The 21382-nt window shown below is 39.5% G+C and overlaps 1 protein-coding gene across 2 annotated transcripts in view; it reads left to right on the top strand.

Annotated features, from left to right (window-relative positions):
• Window positions 1-244: 244 nt before the first annotated feature.
• The window catches only part of bcar3 (BCAR3 adaptor protein, NSP family member), an 88870-nt gene continuing 67732 nt past the window's right edge, over window positions 245-21382 (top strand). Inside the window, exons 1-2 of one of the 2 annotated variants that reach the window (XM_072438441.1) lie at window positions 245-364; window positions 4314-4428. In XM_072438441.1, coding sequence (XP_072294542.1) covers window positions 275-364; window positions 4314-4428 — 205 coding nt within the window. In that variant the 5' untranslated portion in view covers window positions 245-274. Of the gene's footprint in view, window positions 365-4313; window positions 4429-17030; window positions 17207-21382 lie in introns of those variants that run through there. The other variant, XM_072438442.1, reaches the window with a different exon arrangement.

Below are 21382 nucleotides of genomic sequence, written 5' to 3'. Positions count from 1 at the left end.
CGGATGTCAACCGCCATAAAACAACAACAACAACAACAACAACAACAGCTTCGTTTTACGCCTCTTTGTCCAAAACGTCTCATTTCATCTGCATTGAAACAAACATCAAAACATTAACTGTGTCATCCAAGAGAGTGACATTTTCGATTTTTTAAGAACCGATAAACCTTCTCCAACTAATGAATGAACCGCACAGGCTCTTCCGTCGGACAAATGCCTGTAATCTGTTCCCCGTCTGTGTTTTAGGTGCAACTGATGGGGTTTGTGTCTCAGAATGAAGCACCAGTCGATCTCCCGATGGTTGAGCCAGCTGGGACTGCCTCAGTACTGCACCGCGCTGGAGCAGGAATACGATGGAGTAGAGGTAACGCCACCAAACACCACCAAACACCACCTTCAGTCGCAGAATGTTGATCAAAGTTTGTCCGAGTCTGTTTGAATCTGAGCAAATGTCAATTGGAAAGTACAAGTTCAATCCACGTCACTTGAAACAGTCATTTAATCAGTTCATTACGATAACGACTCTCTGGACCGTTCCGCTAAAAGGACATATGTGGTTAAATTACCCCCTGCTAATGGTTACCCAGAATGCATTGGTGTTATTTACAGTAGGTCTTATGTAGTCTGAGGTTTTAAACATGTTGTAATTTTGTTTCCTTGTTTTGTGTCACGTGCATGTTTGATGTAACGTTGACTGGTCACCCAGGAATGTACTCTTCTGTGCTTTCTTTTTTTTTTTCATCTGTGCGCCACCACAATCGTTCTGATGAGTGGTTTATTCATTTATTTTATTTTTTTCACGACATATAGAAAGACAACATCGGTGACATACAGTTAAGGAGTGGAAAAGAAGAGCGATCACATGTGTTCTGCCCCCTTCTTTAACCTGTGCTTAACACTGATGTTTTAAAACACATTGCACTGTACATTTGCATTTAATAACATGCAAAAATAGAAAATACAGGGGGGAAAACACAAACATACGTCCCTTTTTTGGTCCCTCTTTTTCATTGATGCCACTTAAATTGACCAAAAAAAAAGGAGATATATGCACAAAGAAGATCAAACAGATGAGCCGCACAAAGAAAATCATCAGTTTTTGGGCATTTTGGCTTCTTGCGTTGTAAAATGTTGCTATTCCCATCTCTGTCCATGTGTTATGGTTGATAAAAACAACATCTTGCAGAAAAATATAATTTATTAACGATAAAATCCGTTATGTCGGTTCCACCACACTGCACAACGTGTCCCACTTTTGCTGCTGTTTGAGGCGGACACCCTACACACAGAGAGACTGAAAAACGATGTGGACTTCAATAAGAATCAATAAATAAAGCATAAACGGTGCTAATAAACGGTAGACGAGTTTGATTTTGATTAAAATGATAGCGGAGCAATGTGTTTGTTTGAATTGTTTGCCTTTACGGACGAGAAACAAATCCTAAACAGATGATTTCAGTCCGAATTTACCAGTCAAGCTCCCTCCGCAGGCTTTTTCCATACGTAAAACCCAGGACTATCGCCGTTTAGCTGTTGTTGATGCACATTGGGTTTTTAAAGACTTTTGGAGTGCGCCGATTTCTCGCACCTTGGCTCGGTCCCGTGCACTCTCACTTTGCTTGGGCCGTCTGTTCACACGCACACCGACAACATTAACAAGGGCAAAACCAACATGCACTTTGTTAAACCAGCTGTGCACAGAGCCGCGGTGAGAGCCAGTGTTGAGGTTCAGCTGGGCATGTTTGAAGCAAAGAAAACTTGTCATGTCGCTGCAGGAAGGCTCGGGAGATGCGCCGGACGAGACCGAGCTGTGTGTGGGACACGCTGACAGCAACAGGCCCAGTGTTGTTCTTTTTCACTTAATGTGTTATTATTGAGTCACGTCAACCGTTAAAATTGTTATTTCACACAAGGCGCTATTGTGATGGGCTTATTATTTGTACTCGGTGGATCTGCAAATATGGAATAATATTGTTAAAGCTGCGTCCGTCTTGTTGTCTAATCTGATGATTTGTCTGATCTGATTCTGTTCAGTAAAAGCTAGTTGAGTTGGAAATAAACACAAACTCTTGTAATGATCAGACTTTGGTGAGTTTACAGTTAAAATGCACCACAAAAGTTCAGAAAAGAGTTTAGGTTTAAAGACAGTATATTTAAAAGTTTTTATCTTCTCATAAGTTTTTTAGGCTTTTTAAGTTTTTTAGCCTTTTTATTTGTTTATTAAATATACAAAATGCTTGAATTAAAACAATACAGATACCAGAATCAACCTTACCTCCTTTTAGGAAAAAGTGAAACCCATAAGAGTTGAACTTGTGCAAGGTATTCCTCAAATCTGTTGTTCTGTGATGGAATTCAAAATGAAAGATTCATCACAAATTAATGATAAAAAACATATTATTTATTGTATTTTCCCTGCTGGTACAGAATAATGTGTGAGGTGTACAAAAATCAGGGAGCTGAATCAGTCTTAGCCTGTTTCTGCTGTTGTGTCCGCAGAGAACTCAAATAAATTAAATGCACATGCTAATTCATTGTAATGTGTTTTTAAGTTCAGTTTAGTTTAGTTTATTTATAGTTTATATAAGATAGTCAGTGTCCTTGTACTGTGATGTAAGAGATGAGCAAGCCAAAGATAAATGTCTGCCTTAATTGTGTGTGATCTTTATTTGTCGTCAAGGGCCATGCACAAGTTTAATTTCCTCCCAACAACAAATAAAAACACTGAAAACCTGAATCTGAAACAATTTTCTGTAGATCATTTGCTCCACCAGGGGTCAGTAAAGTAACAAACAAGCACGTACAGAAGACGGCCGTACCAGTCAAACGTTTGGACACGCTGTAATCGCTTTTCCACGTTGTCTTGCTATGTTTGTCTGTCAGAATAAATAAATGAATTGTGTGACATTCTTGCGGCTCGTCTGCTCTATAATTACGTACCCGTGCGTTTACCCACTGGGCATGTGCGGACAGCCTAAATCAGGAGAGAATGGTTTCATTGTTGAGAAACCAAAACAACAGGGTCTGAGCGGGGCCCTGGGAGCGCACTGTACGCGCCACACAGACCGGGCAACTACTGTACTATGTCCAGTCCTGGTTCAAAGACTTGTCCTAGGCCTGGGGGTCTTTGATGCCAGAGTCGGGCCTTTCTCGAATGGGGCGGGGCGCGTTGGTACCCGCGTTCAAGCCGCCGTTGTAATGACAGGAGCGGGACGAGGGGTGGAGACGGCACACTTTTAGGCGCGTGAGAGATCAGGGTCAGCACCGGTCAGTTAAGTGTCTAGACGGTCACACGAAAATTAAAGGTTGTCTGCTTGTCCTTTCCATTAAGTCTGTAAAAGATTCTTGGGGAACAAAAATGTGTTAAAACATGTCTTTGAACTCATTAGTTGAGGTTAACTTATCAGACACATGTAAAATATCTGTAAAATTCATCACAAAAGTTCAAGAATATCACTTATACGGTTTACAACATACGATTAATGATATCGTCTGTGTGCAAATTTGATTTAAATCTCGACATATTGCCCACCTCTATCACTGGGGAACTTGGTGGAGGGTCTGCCACCCACTTGTCTTCATGGAGGTGTTATTACTTTGCCTCGAATGTTCCACAGTAAAGCATTAAACATACTGTATCTAGCTTGCTTTTTTTCAGTTACAAGTGATTTTGTAGCAAAAAGAATACCTTAAAAACATGCGATCTTACTGTGAGCAGGCTTGCCTCTCCACAGATCTCACCTGTAAAGTGATTTGGAGGCGTCACCTGCTTGTTTCCACGGAGAAATATGACTTGATTAGTATACTGCGTTACAAGGAGAAGATTACCAGTATTTGAGGCCGCAAAGAGATATTTGAACAAATATTTGAGCTAATTTCAGGGCTTCTTTATTTGCTCCTCAAGCTCTGCCAACTTAACTGTGCCGACAAATATCCATTTACCTTTTTTTGTTCACTTTGATTTTGATTATAAGCAGAATCGTCACTCGAAATACTTTATGAGAGCCTCCTTTCAAAGACAAAGAAAGATTGATGAATGTTGCGTTTCCCATGAGTTTGATGCGACATAAACGGCCCGATGGAAGATGGCCACCTGTCAAGAGTTGAAAGTCAGCGCTGGGGCCCGGCTAAGCTTAAGGTCACGGCGGGTCACGCAGTATCTTCGAGGTCAAGCTTCTCAGTTTTCGTTGCTCATTTGTCTAACGTGACACTGCGATGAGCAAAAATCCTGCACTAAAGAATTCATACTCTGAAGCCTCAAAGCAAAGTATTTGATTTCTTTACGACTTTTCTTTATGACTTTTCTTTATCAGGACTTGCTGCATCTGTCGGAGTATGATCTGTTGGAGCTGGGCGTCCACAGTCACCTCCACCGGCTGCACCTCCTCACGTCGCTGCGTCTGATCCTGGAGCGAGAACGCAGAAGAGGTAACACACAGACAGACACTATCACAGCCAAACAAACAAAAAGCGCATCCTTATCTGGGCCATCGTGTTGTGTTCTTCCTGCTCTGTCTGTCTTTTCCCCGGGCAGAACGTTGATGGACATTTCAGCGTTGTGTAAACATAACGCAGACAATGGAAGGTCACTACATTGTTTCTTCCGCTGATGCTCTATGGAGTCACCAGATAAGTAAAGTAAAGGCACCATTTGTCATTGTACATACAAGATCAGATGGATGATTAGTCCTGACCAGCACGTTTTGGAGGTAGAAGAAACCTACACGTCATTCTTCGGGCTGCAGTCGACTCAAGAAACTCTTTGACGACTAATGACCAGTGCGTGTGCATCGATTAATTGACTACTGTAGTACACAGAGAAGTACAAGTAAACAGCATCTTCATACTATGCAAAAAGGCAGATTAAACTGTCTAGTCGCTCCCAAAACTCCAGTAAAACTCACTCTATCTTTCTCCTTTTTTCTACTTTCCACTGTTTTGCACACAAATCCGTGCAATCTTAATGAAATAACCGACTGAACATTGAAATTTAACACAGAAAGGATGTGTCCAGTCCAAACCATCAAACCACAAAACCTTTTTGCTGTGAGGGTGGGAGCACTAACTACTAACTACCGCCAGGATCAGGAATCAATTGAATTACAACTTAATGAATAGAATGTATTGACTTTTTCCATTGCCGTTTTGCTTCAACTCATCATTCAACTTCCAGTGTATAAAGATATATTATTCTGCCATAGGTTTTACACTGTGCCATTCTCCACAGTATTTATTTGTACTTGGCTCCAATATTTTGATGAACACAGTGATAAATTGTCATGATTTATAAGCGATTTACATTGTTCTAGTGACCTACAGTACGATATTGGTATTAGAAAGAATTTACGTGGACAGATTTATGCATTTATTCAGCCTTTTTACATACAAATACACCATTCACTAGTTGTTTTCTTGTCCTGTCAGTGCACTTGGATCCAGTGCATGTGTGGTCAGATCGTAGAGATAGTTTTGAAAGCTTCTGCTATGACATTTGCTATGAATATTTGATTTTGCTGCCATCATTTTAACAGGTCCTCCAAAATGGTATGTCATGATGTCAAACTGTGGAATCTTTCTCTCATTCCCGTTGTCAAACCCGTTACTATTTCAAGTTTGTGACCAGCATTAGTAACTCATTAGTAATAACATTCCGAATGACAAAATAAACTTAATGACAAAAACAGCCAGATAATGAAAAAGTAAGGTAGATTTTTTTCTATGGATTGAATTAAAAAAGCCCCTATTTTGCATCTAAAATTGTCCCGATTATTATTCTTTAGTCCTAATCATTATATTGTGACCCGAACAGTCACGATTATCAATTAACCGAATAATCTTGACACATGCTGAACTCCACACGGTGCCATCAACGTCTTTAAGGAGACACGACGCAGTTCAGCCTCCTTCTATATTTCACCTCGGGTATGGGGCGGTGTCACGGGGCGGTCTCACAGGGCCGTCCTGAAGAGGGTCTGGGTTTGGGACAATGGCGCGTCACCGTCTCATTGTAGCCGTGTGTCAGTCGGGCCTGGTCCTGCTGGGCTTAATCACGTCTCAAGTGTCTGTGAGGGGCAGTGCGAGAGGGCCACAGAGTCTTTTGTGCGCAGCGTTCCCATGCGTTATCCTGAGAAATGTGACTGTTGTCCGGGATACCGAGCCAGCCATCAGTCAAGTTTATACGGCACAGTAAAGTCACTACAGGGCTGAAACATGGACAGTAGCAATGAAGGCTGGGAATCGCAGGGTCCCTCACGATCCCGTACCTCACCATTATGGGATGCGTGCAGTAATCGATATATATTACATAGGATTTACTGCAAATGTCACTGTTTTTTAAGAACGACATGCATTTTAGCGACATGAAATATACCCATTTTAATCATCAAAACCGTAGATATGTTAAATGTTTTGCAAAACAAGTTTCCTTTCTCTAAGGAAGCAACAAAATTGTAGAGCTGGCATAAAAATTAAGTAAAATATACCAAAAATCTGATATATTGACACAGCAGCCCACGATATAGGTAATATAGACATAGACTGCATTACCAAATTCACAATATTTTAGTGTACAATGATTTACCTATTGATTTTGAATAGTTTTCTGACATTTTTATTATTATTATACATGTATTCACTCGGGACAATGATAATTAGGCTCGTAGGGCTGGAAGTTTTTTATGGGGGGAGGGAAATCTACTGCAGTTGCGATCAGATTTGGATTTATGTCTAAAAAGTAAGATTCTGTTCAGAGTTCCCACTATAAACAATTCATATTTGAAAGAAGACTTAAATATCAACTAATAAACTAATACAAGAATCCCATGATGTTTCAAAAGTGTTTGTAGAGGTTTAAGACCTTTGTGGTTTGATAATTGAGATTCAGTCATTTCGAATTGTCACTGATATGCTTGGTTCAGTCAGGAAAGGTTTGGGGTTCAGATTTTGGAGGAAGACATTTTTACTGTTTTTGTGTTAATTTGTTAATGTTCAGGAAATTGATACTAAAAACTATTTTGTTTCTCTATTTGAGTGTGATATTCCCAAGCATCATGTTCTAAATAGATGCATTCAAAAGTGACCTGTGAGATGGCTGACAGTGATCGTCAGGTTGTGGAGGCAAAAGCACAATCCAAACACGTTGATATGACAGCAGCATCTCTTTAAGCACATTCCTTACATCACGGGGCAGCCCTGGTGTGGCCCTGACCTGCAGCCTGAGGCCCAGTGGTTGCTGAGGTGAACAGCCTCTACTTGGAATCACTCAGTGGCTGTACTGTGCTATTATCTGTCTGCCTGGCAGCCTGCCACCCCTATCATTAACTCAAAGGGCAGATTTGTTCAGCTAATGGTATCCCTCACATACAAACACACTGACATGCAGCGAAAATGCCAAGTCAACATTCGACCCTGATAAGAGCATTCCAGCCAGAGCACCTCCAGCAGGAAAACTCACACAAGGATCTGCCATATTCAACTCATCATATTAAAGCTTTTTTGGCCACACTCTGTGATTACGTGGCTGTAAAAGTAGCTCTGTGCGCCAGGTACTTTCCCTGTACTCTGGATTAGATGCAGCAGAGGAGCACCAATTATGAAATTATAGGATGAAACTAGAGACTCCATATTTGAAGGTCATATTCTTTTGTGATATGTACATGTATAGTTTTAGTATGAAATGTCAGCGGAATTCAAAAGTATTTGTCTATATTTTGCCACAAAATATTGTGGTCGCATCTAATAAAAAATCTCCCATGACTTTAATAATCATATTAATATTACCTCCAAAAGAGTCAAATCTGATGTCATTTGGTTGACATTGACATGATTAAGACTGTTTCAGACATAATCTAAATATGTCAATCCAGACTCTCTGAACACACGGGGAAGCCCTTAAATGAATTAGACAGACACAGCAGGTGGTTCTGTTCTCTGTTTACTTATGTGAGTCCCTCCTGACCTGCAGAGTTACTATCTTGGTACCGGCTCAGACCTTTACCTCGATAGTGTCATTGGTGGTGGTCTGTGGAGGTGCACTGTCACCCCTGTCATCACAAGAAGAGTTGATTCCACCTGAGTCCAAAGGTTTTGAGGGTCACGTTCTGCTGTCGTGTCCTTGGGCAATGCCATTTACCCAACGAGCTCCACTGTTGCAAGTGCATGAAGGAGCTACTTTGACATGAAGCCTTAAACTGTGATTCTCTAGATAAAAAGTATTGAGTCTTAAAACTGTGAACTCTACTTTCTCACCGACCATGTGGAGATTTGTTAACTGTGTGTTTCAATACAGTCTATGAATAACCAATGCTTTAGTAGTGTTAGGAAATATGCCAAACATTTCATATCACATTTTTAGAGCCAGATTAGAGTTTTGATTTCAGTAAAATTCATGTACTTTTGTTTTTTTCAGCTATTTTTAGGCCATCTGCTGCTTTAAGTTTTGTATTCTTCATTGTGGTTGGTTAAATCTACTAGGGATGTTTCTTTATCGGTTATTGGTGATATCGGAGGGTTCTCCAGATATCGGAATCGGCCCGATATTTGGCACTGATATTTTGCTGCATTGCTGCAGTCTCTGTGTGCCCATGTGTCAATCAGTTTGTCCTCAGTGGATCAGATTTGTCCTTTTTCTAATGAGACAATGAGAGCTAAAGAAAATGGAAGAGCAACTGGGCTAATGTCTGTATGTTTACACAATCATGCAACAAATGATCTTATATTCCAGATCAATACATTTTGATGTCATTTTTACAAAAAGCAAAGAGTAAATTTGTGAATTTAGCATACATTTGTCGTCTTCCTGGTTATGAATTGTAAACTCTTAATATCGGTATCGAAAAATATTGGTTATAGGCCACAACAGCAAGAAACAGCCAGTGTCTGCACAGAGCTGCATTAAACAGAGAATTACTGAATCACGATATCTCTCACCAAAATGACATATGGTCAAAGGGATAAGATAATAATAGAGCTGTAGTCGACTAAAGACAGGCCCTGCCGATCGATTAGGTGACTAAAAAGGGGCGTAAGCTCTCAAAACTAACCTATTAACTATCTCTATCTGACCCAAACTGCACTCACAAGACCATGACGGTGCAGGAGTTCATGCAAAAATAACTATTTTTACACTATACAGAAAAGTAGTAGGAAACAGTGTATTTATATGTACAAAGTCACGTCAAACAGTTATCCCATATTCATCTTTATTATCTAAATAAATTAATCGACAAATACATATTTTGGGCGACTAAGACACAATTGGCCGATTAATCGACTAAATGACTAAACAGCTAAAGACATACAGCCCTAGAGGATATATACTGTATTGAAAAAGTATTTACTTTGCAGTTGGTTTTGGCGATCGTATATAATTACCTCAAAAATCTCTCAAACAAGGGTAGAAAAGTGTGGGTAATTTTATCACTTTTTGATTCGAAATAAAAAAAAAAAAGTACTGGCACATTTTAGCACATTAATGATGCTTTATGCTTTTTTAATTTACATTTCACAGTTCATTGACAGGTTGTAAGAAACACCTGGCATCTGTTTTTCCTCTGAGGTGCCTGAACCGTCATGTAGGCACAGGAGTCCTTATCAAGCGCAAGTCTGAACCAGGATAATCTCCCCTGGGCTCAGATAGACTCATCAACATGACCCTGGCTTAATACTGAATGTACTGTAAACATGATCCGTCTGCCTTGTGTAACTTTGTCCAAAATACCAACAGTTTCTTCAACACGTCGTCAGCTCACGTACTGTTCAGTCCAAAACCAAAACACTGACTTCTAAAACATATTAGATCAAATTAGGCGGCCACTTAACTCAAGTTACTAGCCCTTTAGTCATTCACCTCTCCACACACTCATTCATAAATCAGAGTACAATATTCAAACATAAGAGATATGGCTGGGGAAGTGCGTTGCCCAAAGTCACTCGTAACAGCAGAAGTAACTTTGACTTTCCATCTCAGCTGTAGCCAGAGTAGAGATGTAATTAAACATTTATAATATTGCACGTGTTGGAGATATGATTAAAATTAGGATATCATATATCAAAAATCTACAATGGTAAAACGCTGATTACAGTCTTTTGGATTTCTTATAGTTATACTTGTATTTTAGTGTTGTATCGTGACAGTTTCGGCTGCACTACATCAACATCGAACGGAATGTGAAAAAGAGACCACCAAATCATGCACACGAGCCAAAAAGCGACACTTCTTTATTGCTATTTTATGGTTTTACTTTGATTTTATTTGACTGGTTTGAGCACTTATTATACAGTTTAAAGTTTAAAGAGTGTCTATGCAGCACTTTGGAAACATTTGTTTAGAAAATGTGATGTAAATGAAGCTGTAGCGTGCAGTGACCTTTATGGATGGGCAATCAGACTTGGGCTGTTCAATATTTAGTAAATAACACAAAAGGTAAAAAAAAACTAATCTGAAAAGTGAGGACGTGAACCCTGGTCTCCTGCATGAAGAGACAAAGAGCTAAACTTCCACAGAGAAAGAAATGCTGATTCATCGACCATTTCATTACACAAATTAGTGTTCTATGTTGTTAAATGACTGCCTGTGTTTCTAACTAGTGTCTAATCATTATAAACATGAACAGAGCCTAAGCTACAAACACAGACTTGTCTCTAAAAGATAGATTTTAAGTCAGTTTGTTGGAACTTGTTGGCACTTCTCCTCTGCACGTGCTCAGTTAGGGCAAAACCAGCAAACGTCCTTGATTCCCACACAGGTTTATCCAGCGTGGTTTGAGCTTAGATGGGTTTGAGGTCCTCAGAGAACACAGACCTCTAGAAGAAGCTGCTGTCCGCTCTGGTTCTAAAAGCTCATGTTCGAGAGCGGAGCATGAACGAGCCTCTGAACACGGTCACAGACTGAGGCGCTGTGGTAAAATAAGAACCATGCTTCCTGTGCAGTACTGCTCAGCGGCCTGTAGGGGTCACTAAAAACACTGTGACTTCAGACGAGCTTCAGCAGCAGAAGTGAAGGGAAAACAGGCTTTATTTGTACATATTTTAGAACAATTCATATATAGTTGTGACACACGGTCATTTCAGATTTTATTTATTGCTCAGACCGCACGCCACTGAAATAAAGTGGATTTGAACATTTCCCACCACTATAGTTTCCACCCATGAGTTAGATCTAATGATATTTCAAACAGTTGCCTTGCCCATGTTTTGACTGACCAAGATGTTGATGTCCTAATCGGGATTGCACTTTATAAAATCAATTGTGAAAGAACAATTAAGCAAGTCCACAGACGATGAGACAGCCACTACATCACGTTGTCTGTAAAAAGGATTAGTGACATGTTTCAGTGACGTGACACAATAAGAATTCGGTAGATACGATCATGGTTTTAACACGTTTAAATGCGCTGCACATTTAATCACATTCAAATTGAGGTTTTGAATAGACACGATTTTCAAAACACACGCAATTATTTACACAAACCAATAAAGTCTATCAAACGCTGGCCTGTTTACGCTGAGGGTGCACACACATTGACACATGCGGAAGAAATGGTGAGTTTATGCAGATACATGGGAGAAATAAAAGGGAGTGATCAGATGAGCGAGTGATGGACGGGCAGAGGATGGAATGAGGGGGAGACAAGAGAGCAGGATTAAACCAAGAAGAAAATGTTCCCGGACTCTGCGCGTGTGAACCGTGGACGTGGTGTGAGGCGGCCGGCGGATTGAATATACAGAAAAATATTCAGTTGGAAATGTAGGTTGGCTTTGACAAGTAAAACAGATGTTAAAATATATTCATAAATACTGCAGATATTTGCTGTTTTGGTTTATTTTATTCCTGATGCAAGGGTAAAGGTGGTTGGAGGTGTTCTAATGCTGTTGGTGGCTGGACGTCCTCAGCTCGTCCAGCAATTACAATGTCGTGTTCTATAAGTTTGTCTTTCATCTTTTTCATGACTCTTAATGGCGTTGGTGACTTCCTGTTTGCGCTGCACATTGTCCTGTACTGCAGTATTATAAAGCGAATATCCTAATGTGCTTTGAGTCGATCTTCCAGCTGGTTTTCTTTTGGGGAGTATCGTTGACCTTTTTTAATTCCAAGTCTTTGTTTTTCTCCATGACTCTGTTGGTGTTGGCGAGCTGCAGTTTGAGCTGTAAATCTCTCTGTGCTGCAGTCTTATAAAGATAGAGGATGTCCTTGTGTGCCTTTCATTTTTTAACGTTTGGAGGGTAATATTGGCTTTTTTCAACTCCAAGTCTTTATCTCTGGCAAGACTTTCCTGAGTCTTTAGCTTCTGTTCAAACGACTTGGGGACTAACCCATAACTTCTGCCTTCTTCAAGTGTCAATCCATCGAACAGCGGAGAGGCAGCAGAATGCGGTGACGTCTTCAAAATGGCGTTGACAACAAAAAAGTCACGTGACTGTAACTCATAGATACATTTAGTTCAACACATCTGTCCCAAAGTTTTTCAAATCGGACCATTTTCAATTTGTCTTTGAATGTAATTTTAATTTAATTGAATTTAAAGTTCAGTCCAGTCATTTTGTGTCATCCATTTTTTTGTGATGGCCTTTTCCCAGAGTCTCCTCCAAACAGGTATTTATCTGAAATGTATTCTTGTTTTAGTTTATCAGTTCATGTTTCTCTCTGCAATTAAACTTATTTCCCCAAAAATGTGCAGCCCAAAGAAATGATGCAACACTTTAGATAAGGAAATGACAGAGATGAGTCAGTGTTCCATCGTGCAGGTCTTGTAAACATTTAGAATATTGTTGATGTCTTTCGGGTGCTCTGTTGTCCACCTCTTCCCGATGGGAGATGGGTGCGATGGGGGAGCGATGAGGGGGACGATGAGGGCGCAGGTGAGTCAGGAGATGATTGTAGATTAGGTCCGGTGAGTCAACGCAGATTTTCCTGGAAACACCACCCTCCTGCTCACAAACACGCCGAGAATTCTCACACGTCTTTGTCAAATTACAGTAGGATTTACAGTGGAAGAAGAAGAATCTATTTGTCCATTTGTTTCAAACATAATTCCGTAAGTCCAGAGGTTCAAAGGAAGTTAAACGTGCCCTCATATCTATATATGTTTGGAACTAACCGCAGTGTTTAATTTCCTTATTTAGTCAATTTCGAGACAAATTGTACATAGGTTTTTAGTTCATTTTAGGTTTAATCATTATTAACTATACTTTAGTCATGGTTTTGTCTCATTTTAGACCATGTTTAGTCCATTTTAGGCCTTTTAGACCTGGTTAAAGCCTAGTGGTACTTATTATATTATCTTTAGTGGAATTTGGTTTGAAGAGTTTGAGATCCACTGCATTAATTATACACAGGGTTCGCGGTGAATTCAGAAAAACAAATGCTGTGACTAAAGTTATGATTAATGTGTATTTCGACAGCAGTTAGATCAGTGTTAATGGAGCGTGTCTTCAGATGTGACGTGAACGTTGTGCTTTTGTTCACAAAATTAGCTCCTTTCTTTGCGCTGCCACATCGTACATCTAAAATAAACTAAATAAAATGTTTTGCAGCTTTCAAACCAGTAAAAGTGCTTTCAACAGTTTCCTCGGAGACGAGCCGTTATCCATGTTTCCTCCAGCGTGCGAAAGCATTGACGTATTACATTTTGACGTTCGTTGCTGGGTGTTTCTGTGTGAATTGGGGCTGAGCGATTTCGTCAAAATATCTAACTGTGATTTTGTTGTTATTGATTTCAAAAGCTGTAATCTGTTCAAAGACGGAAATCTTAATTTTGAACAAATCCAAGAATCCCATGCATTTCAGAACTTGTTCGTAGAAGTCTAAACCACAAGGTCATCAGCTTTTACACAGAATAAAACATGATATTTGGTTCTCTACAGAGGAAATTAAATTGCAGTCTTTGCGATTTGCTAATTGCGACTATTCAAATTGGGATTCCCATTAAATTACGATATCTAATCTATTAAGGCTCTATGAAGGCATAACAGCATTTTATAAGTGTTCAATTCTTGCACTTTTGCTGCTTTCCAATTCTGTTTATTTGAAGAAAAAAAATATGTTCTCCTTCTTCCTTAAAACATCTTTGAAGACTATCACTGGACTTCAGAACGATGCATTTTGGCCTCAAAACTCCTGCCATGGACACTGTAAATGGATATTTCTGCAGCCTAGTTTGGCTGGAGGGGAAGAAAAAAGTGGATGACACAAACTGCACCAACACTCAGGGACTGGACTGACATTACAGAAATTTCACACTACAAACTCACATACAGACTTCAGACAAATGCAAAAGGCTTTGAACCAAACGCCTTAATTTTCTTTTGATTATATTACACTTTTATGTCCTGCTCTCTGGTCATGCTTTGTTTTTTAATGTTTCTGTTCTGTTTCATACTTAAAAACTGCAATATAAAAATATAAAACCAAAACCGTGTGCGTTTTTGTGATAGTGTGTGGTCGACTATAATAAATGATAAACAACAGTAGAAATGTTATGGTGGCTGGCTGTGTGAAGGATACCAGGATGCACAGATGTTAAAGAGCGCTGGATACGGGCCACACACACACACACACACACACACACACACATGCACGTGTCGAGTGTTATCATGAGCAGACAATACAGAGGAACAGAAGGACAAAGACAGGAGAGAGAGTCCCAGGGGCCAGCCAAGACACACACAAACACTCTCACCATGACCTCATGCCTGACGCACTCACTCAGAAATGGTTTTCAATCAAGGGATGAAACGCGATCGCTCTGGCCAACATTCTTTCAGAGCTAAAAACCTCTTTGATACCTCCAACGGTCCGAGTGCATTTCAGGTTACTCTTACAAGTCCCTTCTTAAACAGTGGCTTTGTTTTTGTGGCGTTCGTGTAACGCTCATGCACAGTCGCTGTAGCGAAATTGAAAACCTTTGGTCCGAAATGTCACTGTTATTCTGTGGTGGTGATGGAGAGTTTGGGTGTTTTTGTCAATAGATTTTGGGGATTTTTAGGGGTGGCAACACAATTCGCACACAAAGCGTTGCAAAGCGCTTTACGGAACAAGAAAAAGGTGTTAAAATCACAAAACAGACAAATAAGTCAATTTTGTAATTCAGTATTTGTTTGTATGTCGTTAGTATGTTTTGTTAATGTTGTAGATTTGACCTTTGCTCCATTATTTCATCCTTGGTGCTAATTTCAACACCACAATAAATAAACAAAAACCTCTGCTTTTACACAATAGACTGTAATTTTCAACTAAATAATAATACTTTCTTTATATTACCACATGGTTCTGATCCAACTGATACTTTTTCAACCCGATCTGGTGAACATCTTTAAAACCATCAGTGGTTCAAACCTTTCACATCATGTACAACTTAATATATTTTTTCCCAGAGTTCCACCAGATCTAAACCAGGTATGAAACGGGACTATTCTAAGTCTAAACTAAGACTAAACAGGGTCTAAAATAGGACAAATCCAAACAACAACAAATATGTGGATTGAATTGCCCCTAAACAGCAAATAATTGAACTGCTGAGGAATCTGCGTGCCACCTGAAGGAGCTCACCACAGTTTGAGAACCACTAATAGATTACAAATAAACCCCAGCCACAAGAGGTCAGTAAGGGGGCAGATTAGTACCTTCAAAGTCTCCATGACTGTTCTTTGTTTTCTTGGTTCTTTATCGTTGCATGAACACAAAATTAGATTGTTTAATAATAACAACAAGAATGCCCTGGTTGACATCATAAGTTATCTAATCTTATATGAGTCAGTTTTATTATATTTGAGTTTATTTCTGGTTCCTGAATACATTTGTAGGCTTTAGGGCCACAACTAACAATCATTTTAATGTCAAAACGGTTATTTCTATTGTACATTGAGATTTAAAAAATATATATTATAAACCAATTAAACGTGTAAATAAGGTGATCAAGGGCTTCTAGATAGAGAATATTTCTGAATGAAGTGTATTCATCAGAAATATTTATTATTATATTTATATATTTTTTTACAGTTTGATTTAATAATGCCACTCTTTGTTTTTTAAAAATATCTTATTTTCTAAGTCTGTAAAGGCAAGATAATGATAAAAATACTACTACAGTTATTCTATTATTGCCGATCAGTCATGATTACTCGATTAATTTGTAGCAGCCCTAGTTTTGGTGTATTTTTAAGGTTTATACGAGTGAAACCCAATTCCCCGTTGCATTATGCTATATGAGTGGTCTCCTGCTGCAACAAGTTGGCAACTAATCGATTATTGACATGAATGTCATCGAATGTAGTCTGAAAAAAATATTTTGTCACTCAAACTGAGCCTTAATTGCATGAAAATGACATGGAAAATGTGTGCAATCAGTGTATTTGATGAAAACACTCAGTTCTGGGTCAAATTTTGTAAAAATGTTGTGAATTTTTCATTTCGAAACAACTCATCAATAATCGAAAGAATAATCTCGCCAGACTACGGTCATCAATTAGAAAAAAATATTTATTTATTAATTTATTTATTTATGCATTTGGCCAGTGCTATTTACTGCTACCACATCTTTCACTATAGGTATTCCGTGTATTGACATGCCATAACATCACATTCTATAGCACGGGCTGACTACAGTTCACTAAAATGCCACTGGTGTCGTTAAAGTTTCCCCCCCAAACTTCCTGCACAGTAGCTCAAATCTCCAGAATCTAAAGTGCTTTTGAAAGTCCCCAAACATGTGAGACAGCTCTGCAAAAAAAATACAAAAATCAATGTTATTCCTCCTCAGTTCTGCCATTAGCAACATTAGACAAACCTTCTCCTAAAAGCCCCACCACCGGGACAAAAAAGAGCGTGAAATATGAGGCTAAAGGAGGGGGCAGCGGCGGTGGGAGAGGCGCAGTTTTGTTTGGTGCTGGGGGGCAAGAGGCAAGAGCCATGCAAGGGTGAGGGGCTGCGGGGACGAGTCAGCTCAAAAAGGAAAGAAAGTAGTGCTCCTCCCCAGCACAGTACAGAGCGAGAGGAGGGGCTCGCAAATCACTCCCCAGAGAGAGAGACACAGGGAAAGGGGAAGAGGCTCTGTGTGTGCACTGCTACTTGTTGTTGCCTGCCTCAAGGAGCATTCATCCAGCCGCCGTTTGAATAACTTCACACTCAAACCAACTATGACAGAAGTTAAATTTGTTTCTTAAGCGGGAAAAATCGATCTGAGCAAAGCCAAGGACTCTGGGTTGACAGGTAAGAACTTTTTGTCATTGCATTTTTACCCATTTAATTGAATTTGTTTAATTTCATTTTCCCATAAAATCACTTATTATTACATTTTTTATTGTTTATATAAATATTTTTGCAATATTTCTTTCCATGTTGTTGGAATTGTTTACCACTCGCTTGGTTTTGCTCCGGGACTTTTTGCACAACCTCTCACCATCCCAAGGCGCTGGGTGTAACTGGATTCACGGTTGCGTTGCGGCGGCTGCGATTGGTCCAGGGGAGTAATTACATGTGATGGATAAGATCGACTGTCTTGCAAGATTTGGCCGTGTTTGCTTGTTTTGGGGGAAAAGCATGAGTTCTTCCTGTCTGCTTCCCAAGTCTGATGATGGTTTTTAAGGCACTGAACAGTTAAAAGTGTTGTTCCAGTTCCAAAACATAAACATCATTGTGTTGTCAAGGGGTGTAAAGAAATAAGCAATGACCTAAAAGTATTATGGGTCTATTTTTTGCATGGCTGTTTGATGCTAGGTCGTTGAGGGACTTCTTAATTTGGAGTAGCAGCCAGCAGAAAGGAGCAATGACACAGAGAGTAAACTTTACAGGGCTGTGAGCGGATGTGGAGCCTGTAAATAGCCGTGTTATTGCCATGTTGCATGTGGTCACGAGCGTAAACGTGCCAGGCTTGTCGTCCATAACCTATTTGACACTAGTGCGTCGGTTCTACGAGTTCACCGTGCGCCGGTTTTGGAGAAGCGGGACGGCAGCGATGGTGCAGTGTTTGTGTACAAAGCCTGGTGTGGTTGCAAGTCTTTACTTTTTGGTTTTTCGTGTCCAAGCGCATTGTGATAGTTGATATTGGCAAACACAACGATTTTATTGATGATATTCAAATGATATTAAGGCGACCTATCAAAAATGTGCTCAAATATGGCTGTAAATGTTGTAGTTGTTGTGCAAAAAGGACCTAGACACTAAAATGAACTACTAAAGTCCCAAAAGTATGACTTTATACCCTTATTTGATAGATTCATCTCCAAGTTTTTAAATTTTTAATCAACTATTTTGCTATACTTTTGGCTTTTATTGTAAGATCATATACTCAATAATACATTTTTCCCCTGTATTGCCACAACCATTGAGATTTTATCATTTTTAATCTATACCTCCCACAAGTATAACTATATTATGTGGTTTTATTGGACAGTTTGGAGGAGTTTATAGGATCACAGTGTCTTGACATGGAAATGGTCCAACTCACAAGCTCAAACGTACATGTGGCAGAGGCATGTTGATTGCGGTTGCCGAGATATTGTCCTTCATAACAGCAGAGATTTAAACCGGCTGTAAACACGGGTGTCAGCGTGTAATGTACCGACAGGTGGACCGACCGAAGCTGTGACCCTGCAGTTATGGGACGGCATCTTAAAACAGAGAACCACCCACGAGATGATGACAGAGACAGACATGTGAACGCGATGCCACAGAAGCACCGGGTTACTCACAGACTGGGCCGGACGAGTGCGCTCGAAAATCCATACACAAACCAATCGATGCAGAAACAAATGCTGAAATTGAAACTAGCTACTCATTTGAGAAAGTATTGATACAAAAAACTACACAAGTTAAAAGGTCCTGAATAGTTTTAGCACGTTCTTGATCAGTACTACTATTTATTTGAGTTGGAAATTATTATTAGTGTCAAAATCAAATTGAAATGTTTGTATTTTCTTTGTTTTCTTACCTATGTATGATGCTAATTGTGCTCTGGGCTGTATTGTTCTTTGATATTATTTTATGTGAAGCACTTTATTAGGTCAGCTGAAGTTGTTTTAAATATGCTATGGATATAAACTTTATTTCATTTAATTGACAACGAAGGTCTAGGCTGAACCTGAAAACTAACTGTGTGGGTTCAATCACATTTGTTCTGGTTTAGTCCTGATAAAGACTCGGTTTGGTCCTGTTTTAGGTCTGGTTTAGGTCCAGGTTTAGTCTCAGTTTAGTAGTGCGTGTGCAAGTGTGAGCGAAAGTCATTTGTAATAATGCTAATCTGAACAGTTGCTGTACTCTTTGTGCCAGTTCCAGACCAATAAAACAGCATCAGGACAAGTTTTCTTTAAATAAAATGATATTCACCCCCAGACACGAGAGCTACAGAATACATTTGCAACTATAATATGAAACATTTGAGAAAAGCAGGTGTAAACAAGCACCAACTGTCAAACAAAAGCATGAATAATATTGTGTCTAATCTAAAAATAAAGACACAACAACAGAAAACCTTGAAAAAGAAGAAGAAGAAGAAGAAGAAGAAGTCACAAAGAACCACTGCGATTGTGAACCACTGCTCTTAATATGGCGTATGAACCGAAGAGTCTCAGTAAACTGCAGTATGTGGGTGCGTACTTTATCATATTTGTCAGTATATTTCGGTCGCTTTTGACTCCTGAATGGACGTGGGGTTCCCTGTCTGTGAATGGTGTTGAGTTACTGGTTTTGGTGGGTTAGGTGTTGGGTATTTCAGCCAGCCGTCACCACTACGTGACCTCCTGCTCTTTGCAAAGACAGACTGACTGACCAACTGACTCACGCTCGTCTACCCTGTATCTACACGCATGTCGTTATTTTAGGTATGTGTCGAAAAGGCCTATATTGCACTTAAGAGTGAGATGTGACTGTGATTGCTCTGTTCTGACCATAATCATGCACGCAAATGACTATTTCAACCCCATTTTGAAATTATTAATAGATTTGTCGTATTGTTTTTGGCTGTTGTTGCTCTTCAAGACACAGTAAGCTACTCTTAATGATAAACCTAAACCAATTTCAACACCACAAAGATAATGAGGCAATAGAATGTACTTTTCAACACAAAGTAAGTGTAGGTTTTTAAGAGTTCCATGTGATGTGACTTTTTCTGATGTCGATGCAGACCGTTGTACATTAAAATTAGGACTAAACCCGAAAATGACCTGGACTAGATCAGGACTAAACAAGGACCAGAACAGGATCAAACCAAGTCCACATCAAGATGAAAACGTGCTCTATTTAGAAGCAAAAAGTGTGAATGCACCATTAAACTATTCAGGGAAGGTCCAATTCTGTCATTTTTTCAGTATTTATTGTTCAAATGAGTTTAAATAAACAATAATATTAAAAAAAAACATAAACCGGTATATATTAATTTTAGTATTGGTTATAATCTGTATTTTGACAACCCCACTTGCACCTCCACAGTAAAGCTACAGAGCAGAATCCATATGAAATCAGGACAAATGTCTCTGAGGATTTGACTGCAGTCAGACATTGTTATTGTAACTCTGTGGTGGATTTAAATATATCTTCAATGTCATCCTCATTTCAGCAACAGCTAAAGAACATATCCCCGTGGCTGTGTACTTCAGTTTATGACATTTTAATTGCCCTTTAGGATGTAGAAAACTCAAGTGTGCAACGTGAACATTGTGACATTCTAGATCTGAAGTCTGTTTGCTGAGATTACAGACAGATTATTTACACTTGCTTTGGACATCACTGCAATTCACAACCAAGACTTTTACTCAAGTAGCTAAGAGTCCCGTTAGAAGTAAACTTGTGGTCCAAGTTTTTTAACCTTTATCCTACCAGGAAGAGATTTTTTTTTTAAATAACTAATTGAGGAAGACCAGCAGCAGCAGACAGTTAACAACAATCTGACAGATAATTATAGCAGTCAAATGTCTAAAGCATGTAAACTATCCAGCTCAAGAATAATATCTGCACATTTCAATTAAACTCTTTTAAAGTAGAGACGTAAAGGAAAGCAGGGGATTCATTCCTGTCGCTGCTTGAGCTTTATTAACAATATTAACAACAAAACTCTGTTCTGGCCAGATCAGTGGTAAAAACAAGAAACAATTAAAGCCGCAAGCGGCATCCAACGGCCCTCGCGGGCCGCCGGCCTTCCGACTCTGCGCTTTCGACTTGATAAAGATGGCGCCCTTATTGTGTGTTGAATTAAAAAAGAACTTGACAGACGGCGACACATTGGACATGGCCAATCCAGTGGAAATGAACACAAATGTCGGTCAAATGTGCGGGTCCGCCGCACAGAGACCGTGACACTTGGAATAAAAATATGGATAAGTTTTGATGCCCCGCTTGTGTAGATGATTTTCCCCAAATATGAGTTTGATCGGACAATCGCCCTAGGAGGAG

The sequence above is a fragment of the Eucyclogobius newberryi genome, unplaced genomic scaffold (assembly GCF_026437365.1).
Source record: "Eucyclogobius newberryi isolate DKJ021-1_F unplaced genomic scaffold, fEucNew1.0.hap1 SCAF_9, whole genome shotgun sequence".
Classification (NCBI taxonomy): Eukaryota; Metazoa; Chordata; class Actinopteri; order Gobiiformes; family Gobiidae; genus Eucyclogobius; species Eucyclogobius newberryi.
Note: the sequence above shows the minus strand (reverse complement) of the source record. Positions and strands in the feature narration are given on the sequence as shown.